The 16,787-nt window shown below is 30.4% G+C and overlaps 2 protein-coding genes and 1 long non-coding RNA gene across 3 annotated transcripts; all 3 read right to left on the bottom strand.

The window, feature by feature from the left end:
• Positions 1-1,622: 1,622 nt before the first annotated feature.
• LOC145325358 (uncharacterized) lies at positions 1,623-6,723 on the bottom strand. The gene is made up of 4 exons (XR_013881469.1): positions 6,635-6,723; positions 3,618-3,714; positions 3,222-3,289; positions 1,623-1,850 (listed from the first exon to the last, which is right to left on the bottom strand). It is a non-coding gene; the product is annotated as an uncharacterized LOC145325358 (long non-coding RNA).
• Positions 6,724-7,131: 408 nt separating this feature from the next.
• LOC145318560 (uncharacterized) lies at positions 7,132-10,387 on the bottom strand. Its single transcript, XM_080159969.1, has 4 exons — positions 10,314-10,387; positions 10,093-10,198; positions 9,776-9,863; positions 7,132-8,244 (listed from the first exon to the last, which is right to left on the bottom strand). The coding sequence occupies exon 4, from the start codon at positions 8,218-8,220 to the stop codon at positions 7,132-7,134; it is 1,089 nt and encodes a 362-aa protein (XP_080016095.1). The 5' UTR covers positions 8,221-8,244; positions 9,776-9,863; positions 10,093-10,198; positions 10,314-10,387.
• Positions 10,388-12,681: 2,294 nt separating this feature from the next.
• On the bottom strand, positions 12,682-14,242 carry LOC145325292 (uncharacterized). Its single transcript, XM_080168268.1, has 2 exons — positions 14,157-14,242; positions 12,682-13,733 (listed from the first exon to the last, which is right to left on the bottom strand). The coding sequence occupies exon 2, from the start codon at positions 13,713-13,715 to the stop codon at positions 12,912-12,914; it is 804 nt and encodes a 267-aa protein (XP_080024394.1). The 5' UTR covers positions 13,716-13,733; positions 14,157-14,242; the 3' UTR covers positions 12,682-12,911.
• Between the last annotated feature and the right edge of the window lie 2,545 nt (positions 14,243-16,787).

The raw sequence follows: 16,787 nt of genomic DNA, 5'->3' as shown, positions 1-16,787 counted from the left end.
GCCATCACATTCGCGTACTACACATTTTTAATGTCTCTAGTATTTTGCAGTTCAGCCTCGACCCCGACACCTCCATGACAGATTGTTACTAATATTCTTTTCAAAACTGTTTCTTTACTTTCATTATTGAGGGACTTGATAATGATCTTTATACTTTGTGGTTTTGTACCGAAAAATCTCAAGAACTGCTGGAACGATATGGCTTTCCAGACAAGGATTTGTATTAATTTCTTATACAGTGATGATTTTTATTAGTTTCTGTAAAAAAAGCCTTCTACCACCTAAAAATATCATCTAAATATACTCTCCCTACAGACTTCTGGTGTCGTAGCCGCTAGCACTGCATATAAACTTGATGCAAAACTGTGTATACTCTGTTTTAAAACATACTTAAAGTTGTGACTTCATTATAGAGATTCTTCGCTTTACCTTGTTGAATAAAAAGTGGTTTTCAGCAAAGGTTTTTAATCAGCATGGTTAAAAAGGATGTACACTCATAGAGTTGCTGCGTTTTTTAAAGTTACAGGGATCATTATCTAAAGTTCAAAATCGACAGGACAATTCTAACATACCTAAATAATAAAAAGAGCTAATCATGACGTGCATCAGGACGTACAGACCCTAGTTATAGAAAAGCATTTAAAGAAAAACAAATGTTTAATTAATTTTACAATATTTATTGTACATTATAGAAACATGTTGTCAAAGTATAAACAAAGTAATTATCATTCTATTTAAATACAAATTTTATATTATATACACTTATAGGATGTCTTTCTAATTGTATCTATGCATGTTCAATAATATCTCATAAATGGCTAGACAAAAGGGGAGGGGCAATGCATTTAGTAATATGATGAAGTAGAGATGTTACCGATATTTTTTTTAATTAACTAATAAATTATGTTGTATTAGATATTTGTCAGAATGTAAAATAATATTTCTAATTCTCTGATAAAATTATTTACAACACTCTCATTCATTTACATTTCAATAGAGAGAGGATCAATATTGTCAGCTCTCATCTGGATAAAGAGAGGATCTTTATCAAATATTTCTTCTCCTTTAATTTCTTCCTTGATATAAACTTCTTCACATTCAATTAAACTAATAGATACAGAAGTCTGAACTAAATTATTACAACTTTTCATCATTTCTAAATGTCCAGGGGATTTTTTATGCTCTGATAGCGCTGAATTAGAGGGATATTGTTTGTCACAAAGTTTACATGAGAATAGCTTCTCACCAGTATGGATCTTTTCATGGAGAGTCAATTTATCTTTTCGTGCAAAAGTCTTTCCACATTGATCACATGAGAATGGTTTATCCCCAGTGTGGATACTTTTATGTCTGGTCAAGTGACCACTAGTTGTAAATGTCTTTTCACATTGATCACAAGAATATGGTTTATCACCAGTATGAACTCTTTTATGGGCAGTCAAGTGACTACTAGTTGCAAAGGTCTTTCCACATTGATCACATGAGTATGGCTTTTCACCCGTATGGATCCTTTTGTGTTTAATCAAATGACTACAATCAGAAAATGTCTTTCCACATTGATTACATGAGTATGGCTTCTCACCAGTATGAATTTTTTTATGTTTAGTCAAGTGACTACCAGTTGTAAATGTCTTTCCACATTTATCACATGAGAATGGCTTCTCACCTGTGTGGACTTTTTTATGTTTAGTTAAATCGCTATTACTAGAAAATGCCTTTTCACATTGATTACATGAGTATGGTTTCTCTCCCGTATGAACCCTCATATGAACAACCAATTTAGATTTCTTTATAAAATTCTTAAAACAAATATCACAGGTATTCATGCTGATATATCCTCTCTCAGTCTCCTGAAATATAATTTTAATTAATAAAAACACAAAATTTTGTGTTTCTAATATTTTTAAATAAACACAACATTCATGTTAAAACTGAAACAAGGATAACAACTTCCATAGAAGCAAAGCAAGAAAAACAGGCGGTCAGACAAGCAATACAGATTGTAAAAGTCATATCCAAGTTGTTGTCAATAAAGCTAATTAATTTTACGTACAGAAAAATGTAAATAAGCTTCGCTTTTAAATATCGTAGAAAGCTTAGCTTTTAAATATTGTAGAAAGAAAGTAATAAACAAGGATGACAACATTAATAAAAGCGAAGCTAACAAACATGGAATGACAGCATTTATATTAGAGGTTGATATGGTTTTATAACTCAATCATCCCCCTCCCCTCTCCCCAGATTTAGTTTTTATAATTATTTTTAAAAATTTTCAGCAACTCCTCCTTCTTTCATTGTTCTAATTTAATGATAAATGGGCGGAGTTAGAATTGAAAATATCAGACAGGGGAGTAAAATGAGAGACTTCAAAGTTTGGGGTAAGCATTACCCCCATAACAGGACGTATATGAGTTTGGGCGGTAAATATAAATAAATAATACAATCATATAGAACTGGAAATAAATTGTTATTATGCAAGAAAAACATTGATGACATCATCTATAAAAGCCAAGCTCAAATAAACCAGACTAGCAGAAAAATCCAGGGATCTAAAGGGATAAGACAATGGCCAAATAATTGATGTACATTCCATATGATGATACAAATAATTACCCCTTCTGTAGATTATAATTAGTGGTTGAACACTAAACTTAATGAATCAACCAATCAAAAGTCACTAGTGTCCCCAAAGTTTTTAAGAAAACGTGTTATTTTAAAACTTTGGGGACCTCTGAGAAAAATCTGCAATCTATCTTTGATAAAAGCTAAGATTGCATATTACTTATATGAAAGAGAGCAGTAGAGAAAGAACAAATTAGGAAATTGTCACCAAATTATTTATAAAGCAAGGATGAAACCATTCAAAAAAGCGAAGCTCTGAAACAGTGGAAATATGAATGTATGAATTTTAACAAAATTGTAGTGAATTTGTTGCCAAACTGCCTAATTACAAAAAAATAATAATGATACTTATTGGTGCTGCCAGGAACCCCATAGCTTAGGAGATAGCACATTGTACCTAACTACTACAGGAATCACCATACCAAGTTTGAAATTGAAAGTTCAAATATAACATGACTAAAATAATAAAAAGAGCTTACCATTCCCGACAGAGGTACGGACGGACCGACCTTAATTATGGGAAAGCTTTGCTTCTAAACTTAAGCATTGAGTAGCATAAGATAACGAATGAGGAGTAATGACATAAATAATATAAATACCTTATGATAGAAAGTAGATCTGTATAATGGATTTCTCTCTGTGAATGTTAGTTACTACTTTTATCAACCTAAATCATAAACAATGGTTAAGTCTTGTTTATAAAAGCTAAACTAAGTCTTAAATATGATGCTCAAGGCAGACTCCTCCCACTTTTAATCAGAAACTGGACAAGCAATTATTATTCTGGCGGCAAATTATTTTTTATCATGCATTATTACTTGATATAGGTTTTTAAAATATACATTGTACTGTACACTACATATATCATTTTGTCATTATATAATATAAATGTAATTTAGCGGCTCAAACAGAATAAATATGAACTTAATACAGAAAGACACGGTCAAAATTGGAGAAAGGCTTTGCACATAAAATATGATATTAAATTAAATTACCTTTCATGAGCTTATTCCAGAATCTAAATTCCTCTGTGGATTTTACTCTGTTTTCTGGAAATGTTAGTTGCTGACTGACATTCATTCAATTATAAACCTAAATCATAAACAATAAATCTCCGCCCATTTACTTAATCAAGATGCTCAACGCGGACTCCTCCCTTTTTCAATCAGAAACTGGACAAGCAAATGTTTTTTTTTTTTAAGGATGTGGAGTAATTTTAAATAAAATTCTGGCGGCAAATTATTGTTTAGATAAATGAGAAACTTGAATAGGTTCAAACAAAAGATTTGGATTAATAAAAGTGACATGAAAAATTGTCATCTAAATTGAATGGATATTATAGGTAAGTTAGATAAGGAGAAGGGGGGTTGTCACTCTATCTAAGAGATATGATCCTCTGTATAAGGATACAACCTTTAGTAATAAAATAAGGATGATAACATCCATGAAAGCAAAGCTCTAAATTCAAAAGAAAGGACAAACGAGCTACAACTTTTGTTGAGTGTTAGAACCTTAACCCTTACAGATCGGGCCCCTATTCCCACCTTAATAGATCGGGGGGGGGGGGGGGTCATATTGACCCCCCCCCTCTATCTCGGCTCCTGTTACAGTTAGAGACATAAAATTTTTTTCTGGTGGTTCATGTGTATTTTTAGAGAAAATTACTTTTTCTAGTCATAGCGGTCAGACCGCTCCTTAGCCGCTTTTTAGCGGCCAGCCGCTAAATATTAAAACAGCTGTAGAGCGGCCAATTTTGCAGCTAGGATGACCAAATTTTAGGACGAACTTTTATTTTTCATAACAAAAAAATTACTTTTTCTGATCATCGCCGAAAAACGGCAAATAACGGAAACCGCCATTTTCGGCGGTTACGGCGGTAAAACGGCGGTTGACGGCGTCAATTAATATTTTTATCTGTTTATTGTTGCTCAAGGATTTTGCAAAAAAAAATTTAGGTCTCTAGCTGTAATAGAAGCCACGATATTCATGATATATGTCTGTAGTAAAAGCCGGACAAAAATCGGTCATAAAGTCGGTCAGGGAGCGGTCAAACGGTCATAACACCACTTTTCTCAGAAGGTTATTGATATCTAAAAAAAAATTAGGTTTCTACCTTATACACAAAAGTCATAATGTAGAAATTAAGATTTATTTAGAATTTTTTCTAAATTTGGTGCCACCTAACCGACTTTGACCGGACGCCACGACCGACACAGACCAGATATTCTTATAAGATCAACTCTTGCCGACGTATAATTACTAAACTTAAAAAGTCATGAAGTCACAAATCTCTATCTTACCTACACAAAAAATGACATTGAAAAAACTAGAGGGGGGGGTCAATATGACCCCCCCCCCCCCGATCTGTAAGGGTTAATTTGTAAGTACAAACAAAATTGAACATTTTGTTGCAATATTGCATAAATACAGGATACAGTAGAGGACATACTTTATTTTTTTTGGATTTGATTATAAAGATGTTTGATTACAATAATATAATTTGTTTTCCTAAGAATCATTCTTCCAAAAAGAATACATCAAAAAATCATTCAAAAATTTGTTGTCAAAAATTAAAACACAGCAATTTTTCATTGGATGAAGGGACTTTCTTGTAACAATTATAGAGTTACTATGCTTCCTAAATCTTACCTAGCTGTTAAAGGAATCACCATGCAAAGTTAAAAGGACATGTTTATTTTAAAGAGTTTACCATTACGGACGGACGGACTGAGGTACAGACTGGCCGACCATAATTATAGAAATATTTAATAATAAAGTGAATACTAAGTGTGTGTTTGTAAACAAAATTAGTAGAAACTTCTTTCTTATTGATATCTATATGCATTTTTATTTGTTATCAATTAATCTGAAAATAATATATTTACATTAGATAATTATTTTATTTACACTACAAGATAAATAAACAAATTAATGATGTGTCTTTATACTGGAAAACATTAATATCAATCATGTAAAAAAATTATTTAAACAGCAAGTTGTAAGTGAAATAAAATAAAAAAAATAATATTCACATATTAATTGAAATAAACACAATAGCTATTTATAAATGAATGAAAAATTGCACCAAATAAGATAAAATGCAGATTTTTAATGTGAAAAATAAGATTTAGATTTTTATTTGAATTGAGCATTAATCCTGTCTCTCTAAACAAACATTTGTCTCCTATTAAATGTTTATATTTTATATCTTATATTGAATAATATCAATAGTATCAATTCTATCTTCATCATAATTTTGTTGACAAGAAACAGGATCTTCTATTTCATGTTTAATATTTTCTTCAATATTGTCAGTTCTCATCTGGATAGAGAGAGGATCCTCTTCAAATATTTCTTCTTCTTTAATTTCTTCCTTGATATAAACTTCTTCACATTTGATGAAACTAATATGGATTCTTTTGTGCGCAGTCAAATTACTACTAGTTGTAAATGTCTTTTCACATTGATCACATGAGTATGGTTTATAGCCACTATGAATCCTTCTATGAACGGTCAAATCACTGCTTTGTTTGAAAGACTTTTATGTACAGTCAAATTACTAATTTGAGAAAATGTCTTTTCACATTGATCACATGAGAATGGCTTCTCACCTGTATGGATCCGTTTGTGTTTAGTCAAAGCACTATTCTGTGAAAAAGTCTTTTAACATTGATCACACGAGAAAGGCCTTTCTCCTGTATGAACCCTCATATGAACAACCAATTATCTTTCTTATTACTCTTAAGAGACAATTTTAAAACTAAAAGAATCATTGTTCTGGCCCTACTATAGTCACAGTTAAGATTTTATTGTTTACTCACTTAGACGGACATACCAATAACAGGATGTTGACGTTCGTAGTGCCATAGATTGGTTAGAAGATTTTAAAACTAAAAGATAAATTCTTCTATCCCTACTATAGCCAAAGTTAAGAAACTTTTCCTAACTTATTTCTAAACATTGGACCGAATAAACTAACATACGCTTGTCAGGATTATCAAAAAAGAATAACCTGTGTGTGTTTGTAAACAAAATTAGTAGAAAACTTCTTTCTTATTGACATCTATACGCTGTGCATTTTTATTTGTTATCAATTAATCTGAAAATAATATATTTACATTAGACATTTATTTTATTTACACTACAAGATAAATAAACAAATAAATGATCTCTCTTTATACAAAAAAACAATAAAATAATTCACATAAAGAAAAACATTTAACAGTAATGTAATTAAAATAAAATGGAGACAGGATTAATGTGGAAATCCTGTAAAACCAAGTGTAAAGTAGTGTATTTATAATTTAGACACATTATAAAAAAAAATTAATATTTGCATATTAATTGAAATAAACACTTTAGCTACCTACTTATAAATGAATTACAAATTGCAACAAATAAGATAAAATGCAGATTTTTAATGTCAAAAAAAGATTTATATTTTTATTTGAATTGAGTATTAATCATGTCTCTCTAAATAAACATTTGTATCCTATGACAATTAAATGTTTATATTTTATGATGAACAATATCAATAATATCAATTCTATCTTCATCATAATTTTGTTCACAAGAAAGAGGATCTTCTATTTCTTGTTTGATATTTTCTTCAATATTGTCAGCTCTCATCTGGATAGAGAGAGGATCTTCATCAAATATTTCTTCTTCTTTTATTTCTTCCTTTATATAAACTTCTTCACGTTTAATTAAACTAATAGATACAGAAGTTGGAACTGTATTATTACAGCTTTTCATCATTTCTAAATGTCCAGTGGATTTTTTATGATTTGATAAATCTGAACTACAAGCAAAATGTTTGTCACAAAGGTTACATGAGTATGGCTTCTCACCTGCATGGATCCTTTTGTGTTTAGTCAATTCACCACTTTGTTTAAATGTCTTTTCACATTGATCACAAGAGTATGGCTTCTCACCAGTATGGATTCTTTTATGGACAGTCAAGTTACTAGTAGTTGTAAATGTCTTTCCACATTGATCACATGAGAATGGCTTCTCACCTGTATGGATCCTTTTGTGACTAGTCAATAAACTATTACGTGTAAATGACTTTTCACAATGATCACATGAGTATGGCTTTTCACTAGTATGAATTCTTTTATGGACAGTCAAGCTGCTACTAGTTGTAAATGTCTTTTCACATTGATCACATGAGTATGGCTTTTCTCCTTTATGAATTCTTTTATGGGCAGTCAAGTTACTTCTAGTTGCAAAGGTCTTTCCACATTGATCACATGAGTATGGTTTCTCTCCAGTATGAATTCTTTTATGTACAGTCAAATTACTAATATTAGAGAAAGACTTTTCACATTGATCACATAAGTATGGCTTTTCTCCTGTATGAATTCTTTTATGGAGAGTCAAACTTTCATTACGAGAAAATGTCTTTTTACATTGATCACATGAGTATGGCTTCACACCATTATGAATTCTATTGTGCTTAGTCAAATTAGCAATTTGAGAAAATGTCTTTTCACATTGACCACATGAGAATGGCTTTTCTCCCGTATGGAGCCTCATATGATCAACCAAGTGAGATTTCTTTGTAAAATTCTTGTTGCAAAAATCACAGGTATTCATGCTGGTATATCCTCTCTCAATTTCCTGAAATAATATTTTAATTAATAAAAACATATAATATAGTTTTTCCAATATTTTCAAATAAACACAATATTCAGGAAACTGAAACAAGGATGACAACTTCCATAAAACAGACGGCCAAACACGCAATAAAAATTGTAAAAGTCATATCTAAGTTGTTGTCAATAAAGCTAAATAATTTTTAAAGAACAAACGACCTTTCTTTAACAATTTTACAAATCCTTTCCTTATTGTTAAAGGAATCGTCAGGAATTCTGATATGCCTAAATTTACGATAAGAGCTGTCATAGACATACAAACAAATGTAAGAAAGTAATAAAAAAGGATGTTAACCTTTATAAAAGCTAAGCCCACAAACAGAAGTTGATACGGTTTTATTACCCCCCACCCCCCATATTTGGGTTATATAACACAACATCCCCCCCCCCCCCTCCCAGATTTAGTTTTTATAATTATTTTTTATAATATTTAGCAACTCCTCCTACTTTAATTGTTTTAAATTAATGATAAATGGGCGGAGTTAGAATTTAATATTTGAGGTTGGGGAGTAAAATGAGGTATTTCAAAGTTTGGGGTAAGCACCCCTTTACCCCCAACCTAATACGTCTATGATTTAAGGCGGTAAATATAAATAAATACATTCACATAGATATTGTTATCCTACAAGAAAAAACATTGATGAAAATATCTATAAAAGCCAAGCTCAAATAAACCAGACTAGTAGAAAAATGGCCAATAAATGTATGAGCATTCCCTATGATGATGCACATAATTACCCCTTCTATAGATTTAAATTAGTGGTTGAAACAATTGAACACTCAACTTAATGAATCAACTAATCAAAATTCTCTAGTGTCTCCAAAGTTGTCAAGCAAACGAATAAGAAATCGTTATCATAAAACTTTGGGGACCATTGTAATAAAACAACTCTTTTTTGAAAAATTTTAATCAAAGCAGTAAATACAGACCAACTCATCAATTGATATATAGAGTAGGTGCAAAATTAGGAAATTGACATCAAATTTTTACAAACATTAATAAAACAAAAATGACATCATTCATAAAGGCAAAGCTCTAAAATGGCAGGACAAACGTTAACACATAATGGACGTCAGAACTGAATAAGCCGAATATAAATGTATAAGTCTAAACAAAATTGAAATTACAAGATAAGAACTTGATTATGGAGATGCTTCCTTCTAACATTGTACTTAGTTTGAACAGGAATCATTATTCCAAAAAATCCAATGAATAGGATAATTATAACACATACAATTTTTTAAATGATAATATATAGTTGCTACGCTTTCTGAATTGTACCTAACTACCACAGGAATAACCTTGCCAAGTTTGAAATTGAAAGAACAAATATAACATGACTAAAATAATGAAAAGAGCTTACCATTCCAGACAAAGGTACAGACGGGCCGACCTTAATTATAGATAAGCTTTCCTTTTAAACATCAGCATTGAATAGTATAAGAGAATGAGTCTGGAGGAATGACGTAAAGCACAAAAATATAAAAATACCTACCTTATAATATAAAGTATATCTGTATAATGGATTTCTCTCTGTTCACTGTGAAACTTAGTTGCTGACTGACGTTGATTCAATTATCAACCTAAATCATAAACAATGGTTAAGTCTTGTTTATAAAGAAAAGCTAAACTAAATCTTACAAATTATTATTTGATTATGTAGATTTTTAAAATATAAATATGTTATTTTGTCAACATATAAAATCAATGTAATTTAGCGGCTCAAACAGAATAAATGTGAACTTAATACGTACAGACGGTCAAAATAGCAGAAAGGCTTTGCACATAAAAAATGATAAGAAATTAAAGTACCTTTCATGAGTTTATTCCACAATCAAAATTCCTCTATCTTTATAATGGATTTTTATCTGTTCACTGTGAATGTTAGTTGCTGACTGACAATGATACAATTGTCAACCTAAATCATAAACAATAGTTATATCTACATTTACTTAAATATGATGCTCAATGCGCGGACTCCTCCAACTTTTAATCAGAAACTGTAAAGGGTTAATGAAAGTAATCACATTTACCTGATTTATCTTAGTTATTTATTCAAATGAAGGCTGGAAGAATTCTAATTTCATTTCATTGTTATCAATTATCTGAAAAAAATTAAAAGGTACAAAAAATGATAAGTTTTGATTTGGAAAATAGAAAAAAATATTTTAAACCAAATAATCTTCAATAACCAGCAAAAGTAGAAAAATAATATTTACAGATTTGATAAAGATAAAGTGAGTGTTTGAAGGGGGGAAGTTTTGCCACTTCCATTTACTCCGTGATTATCAGGCTACGTAATTATGTTTGACAATATAACCTAAAAGTAAAGTTTTATCCCAAATAACCTATGGCCTGACATTAACATAAATAATGATGGGGTAAGTGAAAGTGGCAAAATATTTACATTAAAAATAATACAATATTTACAAAATTTGGTATTTCACATAAGAAAACCAATTGTTCATCATATTTCAATTTTATGTTCTACGATATCAATACAATCTTTATTCTCAATTTCTTCTCCTTCTATTTCCTGTTTTATAGTTTCTAAAAAATTCTCAGCCTTTATGTTTATATAAAGAGGATCCTCATCAAGAGTTTCTTCTTCTTTTATTTCTAGTTTAATATTAGGTTCACCACAATCTACAAAACTGGAAGAAGCAGAAGGTGGAACTGTATTCTTAGCAGATTCTAACTTTTTGAGATGTTTAGCTGATTTATAATGTATTTTCAGATTTGTACTATTGGAAAAATATCTCTGACATAATTCACATGAGAATGGCTTCTCCCCTGTATGAATCCTCTTATGGACAGTTAATTCACTTTGTTGTCTGAAAGCTTTTTCACATGTATCACAAGAGTATGGTTTTTCTCTTGTATGTATCCTATTATGGAAAATTAACTCATTATTTGTACGGAATTTTTTCTCATATGTATCACAAGAGTATGGCTTATCTCCTGAATGGATCCTACTATGCATAGTTAAAGCACCTTGTTGTGAGAAAGCTTTTTCACATGAATCACATCTGAATAGGTTATCTCCTGAATGGATTCTCATATGTCTTGTTAATTCCCATTGGAAGGAGAATTCCTTGTGACAAATATCACACGGCAACATGATGGATTGTTTATTGTACTCGCACCTAAAATAAAAATTATTTGTCACAATTTATGAGTGGAATGGATTCATAAAGTTTTTTCATCAATTTCAACTTCAACTTAAACTATTTAATCTTACAAAAAATAGTAGGTCCATAAATTCCATAAAAAAAAATATATATATATGTACATTGCAATGTAACAAAAAACAAGTTTTGATTTGAAAAATAAAAAAAAATATTTTTAAATTGGTTTGGCTTTGCTCAATATATTGTGAAAAAAAAGATTAAGTACCTATTCTCATAAAGTAACAATTCATTAAATATTTGAGATAAGAATGGACGTTATGACTTTGGTATTTTTAGTTGGTTAGAGTAGAAACCAGAGGATGTTGACATTTCATTTCAAGATTAAAAAATTTGTTGAGTAAGTATTTAACTTTGTAATAAGAATCTTTCACACAAACAGCATGCAATTTCTTTCTCATCATTTCTTGTTAATATAACTAAAGAATTTTTAATAATTTGAAAATTTGATTTTTTCTCAATAATTTTTTTCCTTGTAACTAAATCCTGTTGGAACTCTTTGACTACTGCGAGACAGACGCTGTAGCTTATAAAGTTAGTTGCACTGCAAAAAGAGAAAAACTGAGTAAGCAAAAAGAGATATTTTGTTCAAATATCTTAAAATGAAGTGAGTAGCTTACTAATAAAATTAAGATTTAGCTTGCCTCGCTGGGGTTAGTTGTAAGGGGAAAATCTAAGAAAAAAAACATCTCAAATGATTCCAAAATGTTTGATTCTGCAAGAAATTATGAAAACAAATTCTGACACAATTAATGAAAGTAATCACATTTACCTGATTTATCTTAGCTATTTATTCAAATAAAGGCTGCAAGAATTCTACTTTCATTTCATTGTTTTCCATTATCTGAAAAAAATCAAAAGCTACAAAAAAAGATTTTGATTTGCAAAATAAAAAAAAAATATTTTTAACCAAATAATTTCAAATATCCAGCAAAAGTAAAAAATAATATATACAGAATTCATATAGATAAAGTAAGTGTTGGGAGAGGGGGGGGGGGTTGCCACTTTCACTTACTGGGTGATTATTAGACTAGGTATTAATATTAGACAATATAACCTAAAATAAAAGTTAGTTTTATCCAAAATAACCTATAGTCTAACTTTAATATCAAGTCTAATAATGATGGAGTAAGTGAAAGAGGCACCCCTCCCCCCCCCCCCTCCTCCCATAATATTTAGATTAAAAATAATACAATATTTACAAATTGGGTAATTCATTCAAGAAAACCAATTATTCATCATAATTCAATTTTATGTTCTACGTTATCCCAAATAACCTAAAGTCTAATATTAATATCAAGCCTGATAGTGACGGAGTAAGCGAAAGTGGCGAAACTCCCATCCCCTCATTTTAATATTTACATTGAAAATAATACAATATTTACAAAATTTGGTATTTCACATGAAAAAAATTAATTGTTCATAATATTTCAATTTAATGTTTTATGATATGATATCACTAGAATCTTTATCCTGAGTATCTTCTCCTTCTATTTCCTGTTTTATAGTTTCTTTAACATTCTCAGCCTTCATGTTGATAGAGAGAGGATCCTCATCAAGATTTTCTTCTTCTTTTATCTCTAGTTTGATATCAGCTTCACCACAATCAACAAAACTGGTAGAATTGGAAGGTGTAACTGTGTTTTTAGTTGATTCACACTCTTTGAGATGTCCAGCTGATTTTTCATGTCTTGACAGGTCTGAACTAAAGTAAAAAGATATCTGGCATAATTCACATAAGTATGGCTTTTCTCCTGTATGGAACCTCTTATGGACAATTAACTCACTATTTGTGCGGAAGGCATTTTTACAGATTTCACAAGAGTAAGGCCTTTCACCAATATGGATTCTCATGTGTACAGTTAGATCACTATTTGTACCAAAAGCTTTTTTACAGATTTTACAAGAATAAGGTCTTTCAGTGTGGGTTCTCTTATGAAGATTTAAATTATTTAGTTGTGCAAAAGACTTTTCACATGTATCACAAGAGTATGGCTTCTCCCCTGTATGGATCCTCTTATGGACAGTTAATTCACTTGGTTGTCTGAAAGCCTTTTCACATGTATCACAGGAATATGGCTTTTCACCTGTATGAATCCTATTATGACGAATTAATACAATTTTGGTTCGGAAAGCTTTTCCACATGTATCACATGAGTATGGCTTCTCTCCTGTATGGATTCTCATATGTACTGTTAAATTATCCTTTGTAGAGATTTCCTTGTAGCAGATATGACACTTGTTCATTATTAATTGTTCTTGCACCTGGAATAAATAATATTTAATGTAATAATATTGCAGAAGTAAATAAGATAATTTTAAGCCCTTATAATCTTATAATCAAGGTATTCTTGTACGGCTGTCACTTTTAAATTCTATCTCCTTACATCCATATCTTATTTAGTATAGCAAAATAGTATCTCTATATGTAGGGTGTGTCCGTCACTATGTAGGTAAAAGTATTCCATATTTGCTCAATGAAAATATCTCTCCTTACGTCCATATCTTATAAGTATATGTTGGGTGTGTCTGTCACCATGGAGGTAAACGTATTTCAGATGTACTCTAAAAAAATTATTTAGTATAGATACTCATGTATAGGGTCCGTAGGTGAAATTATTCCAAATATGCTGTTCTATTTAATGCTATGGACAAAACTATCTTTGTACATGTTAAAATCTAACTTACTTTAATTTTATGAACTGAGACTATGCGTGGTTTGTTTCTCTTTATGTTGACTTCAGTTTCAAATCTATTTTATTTTATTTTTGTCTGAAAATAGATAAAATTATTATTTCATAAGTAGATATAATTGAATTAAAGAAGGTATTTTTGCATAAAAGAGAAGGACAGAAAAAAATGTATAAACAGAAACATTTGAAACATAATTAATTTTTACAATATTATATGAATTATTATTCCTCAAACTTAGGTTAGGATAATTTGAGTATGTACAAGGTAGGCCTGTAAGGTAACACATTTTTACAATTAACATTTTTTCAAAAAAATTATGATTTGAAGAAGCAATATTATTTACACATATTATCAAATCTTAAATACAAACATAAATAAACATAATTTTTGAAAACTTTTTAAAAGACATTTTTTTACAACGATTTTCAATTTAGGTTGATTCATTTATCAAACATTTTTATGTTTGTCTGCTTAAACAAATTCTTCACTCTCAATTCCTTCTTCTTTTATTTCCTCTTTTATAATTACTTCCACACTCTCAGCCTCCATAAAGATAGGATCCTCATCAAGAGTAGAAGTAGAAGGTAGAACTGTATTTTTAGTAGATTCTAACTTCTTGAGATGTCCAGCAGATTTATTATGTTTTGACAGTTCTGAGCTAGAGGAATAATATTTCTGGCAGAATTCACAATAATATAGTTTCTCTCCTGTATGGGTCCTCTTGTGGACAGTTAATTCACTACTTGTGCGAAAAGCTTTTTCACATGTACCACAAAAGTATGGCTCTCACCTGTATGAATCCTCTTGTGCTTTGTTAAATCACTATTGTGCGAAAATGCCCTCTCACAAAAATTACATTTGAATGGCTTCTCTCCTGTATGGATCGTCTTGTGACGAGCTAATACACTTTGTTGTGAGAAAGTCTTTCCGCAAGAATCACATTTGAATGGCCTCTCACCTGTATGAATTCCCATATGTCTTGTCAAATTACTCTTTAAAGAAAATTCCTTGCTACAGATATGACACTTGTTCATGGATTCTTAATTGTTCTTGCACCTGAAATAAATAATATTTAATGTAATACCTGTGTAGAATTAATAATAATAATTTTAATCCTTTTTATAAAACTGATTATATTGTAATAGCTACTCTAAAATTAAAGTGAGTCCGTCTGTACGTCTGTCAATGAGTAGGTTGTTGTTGTGTTGGCTGCTCGTAGTCTGTTTCCGGTCCTGGTTGTCATCACTAGGATGAGGGGGGGCCGGGGGGGGGGGGGGGCGTGGGCTCTGGAGTAAGTAAAAGTACTCTATGAGAATTCATATCTTTTTTAGTATAGCTACTCTATATGTAGGGTGTGTCCTGCTTAAATACTGTCACTAAGTGCCTAGGTAAAATTATTATATATGTACTTATAAAAATATCTCTCCTTGCATCTATATCTTATTTAGTATAGCTACTCTATATGTAGGGCTTGTCCGTCACTATGTAGGTAAAAGTATTCTAGATGTACTCTATAAAAACTCTCCCGTATAGATCCATATCTTATTTAGTAACTATAACTACACAATATGTAGGGTGTGTCCATCAATATGTAAGTAAAAGTATTCCAGATATGGTGTGTTGTTTTATTTAATATTATATTCACAAAATATGTGTATTCCTTATTGAAAAGAACTATAGACAAAAATATTAGTGAAAAATATTTAGTGAATATTATCATTCTACTACTGGTTTTAAGCCTTAAAACTCACACTTTTACGGAATTTTAGCACAACCTACCTCCCCCTTTATACTTGTACATGCTAAAACTACCTAACTTACATTCATTTTCTGAACTGAGACTATTCGTGGTTTGTTTCTCTTTATGTTAACTTCAGTTTCAACTATTTTTTCATTTTATTTTTTGTCTAAATATAGATAAAATTATTATTTCATAAGTAGATATATTTGAATTAAAAAAGGTATACATATTTTTGCATTCAAGAGAAGGAGAGAAAAAATGTATAAACAGAAACAGTATCTACACAATTTAGTTGAAATATAAAATTTTTTTACAATATTATATCAAAAAGTATTCCTCAAACTAGGTTAGGGTAAATTGGGTATGTACAAGGTAGCCCTGAAATGTTAGGACGACACAAGTTTATGTTTAAACAATAAAGCAAACAAAATATATAAGATACTACCTATTTACACATTTTTACAAATAACATTTTTTTCACAAAATTTTGATTTTTCTTTAAAATCATTTTTGAAGAATCAATATTATTTACACATATTATCAAATCTTAAATACAAACATAAATAAACATTTATTTTTTCTTCATATATGCTCATAACATCCCAAAAGATGCATATTTGGTTTAATAAGTTGATCTCTAACTCTTAAAACTAAATTTTTTTTTCATTTATACCTGTCCAGAAGTGACCTTCCAGCCTGCAGCACCTGAACCTGGAGACCTATCAAATTTTTTTTTAAATATAAGGAAAATACACCCCAAAACTAAACTTTTTTCCCAAATAACCTATCCTCTCACTCCTAAGACAAAGCCTATGCTCCCTGTTTACGCTAAAGTGTCAGATGTGCCCCCCCCCTTAAGCACTTTTTAAAAGACATTTACAACA

The sequence above is a fragment of the Acartia tonsa genome, chromosome 1, assembly GCF_053477335.1.
Source record: "Acartia tonsa isolate MP-2025a chromosome 1, ASM5347733v1, whole genome shotgun sequence".
Classification (NCBI taxonomy): Eukaryota; Metazoa; Arthropoda; class Copepoda; order Calanoida; family Acartiidae; genus Acartia; species Acartia tonsa.
This window is presented reverse-complemented; position numbering and strand designations above follow the sequence as displayed.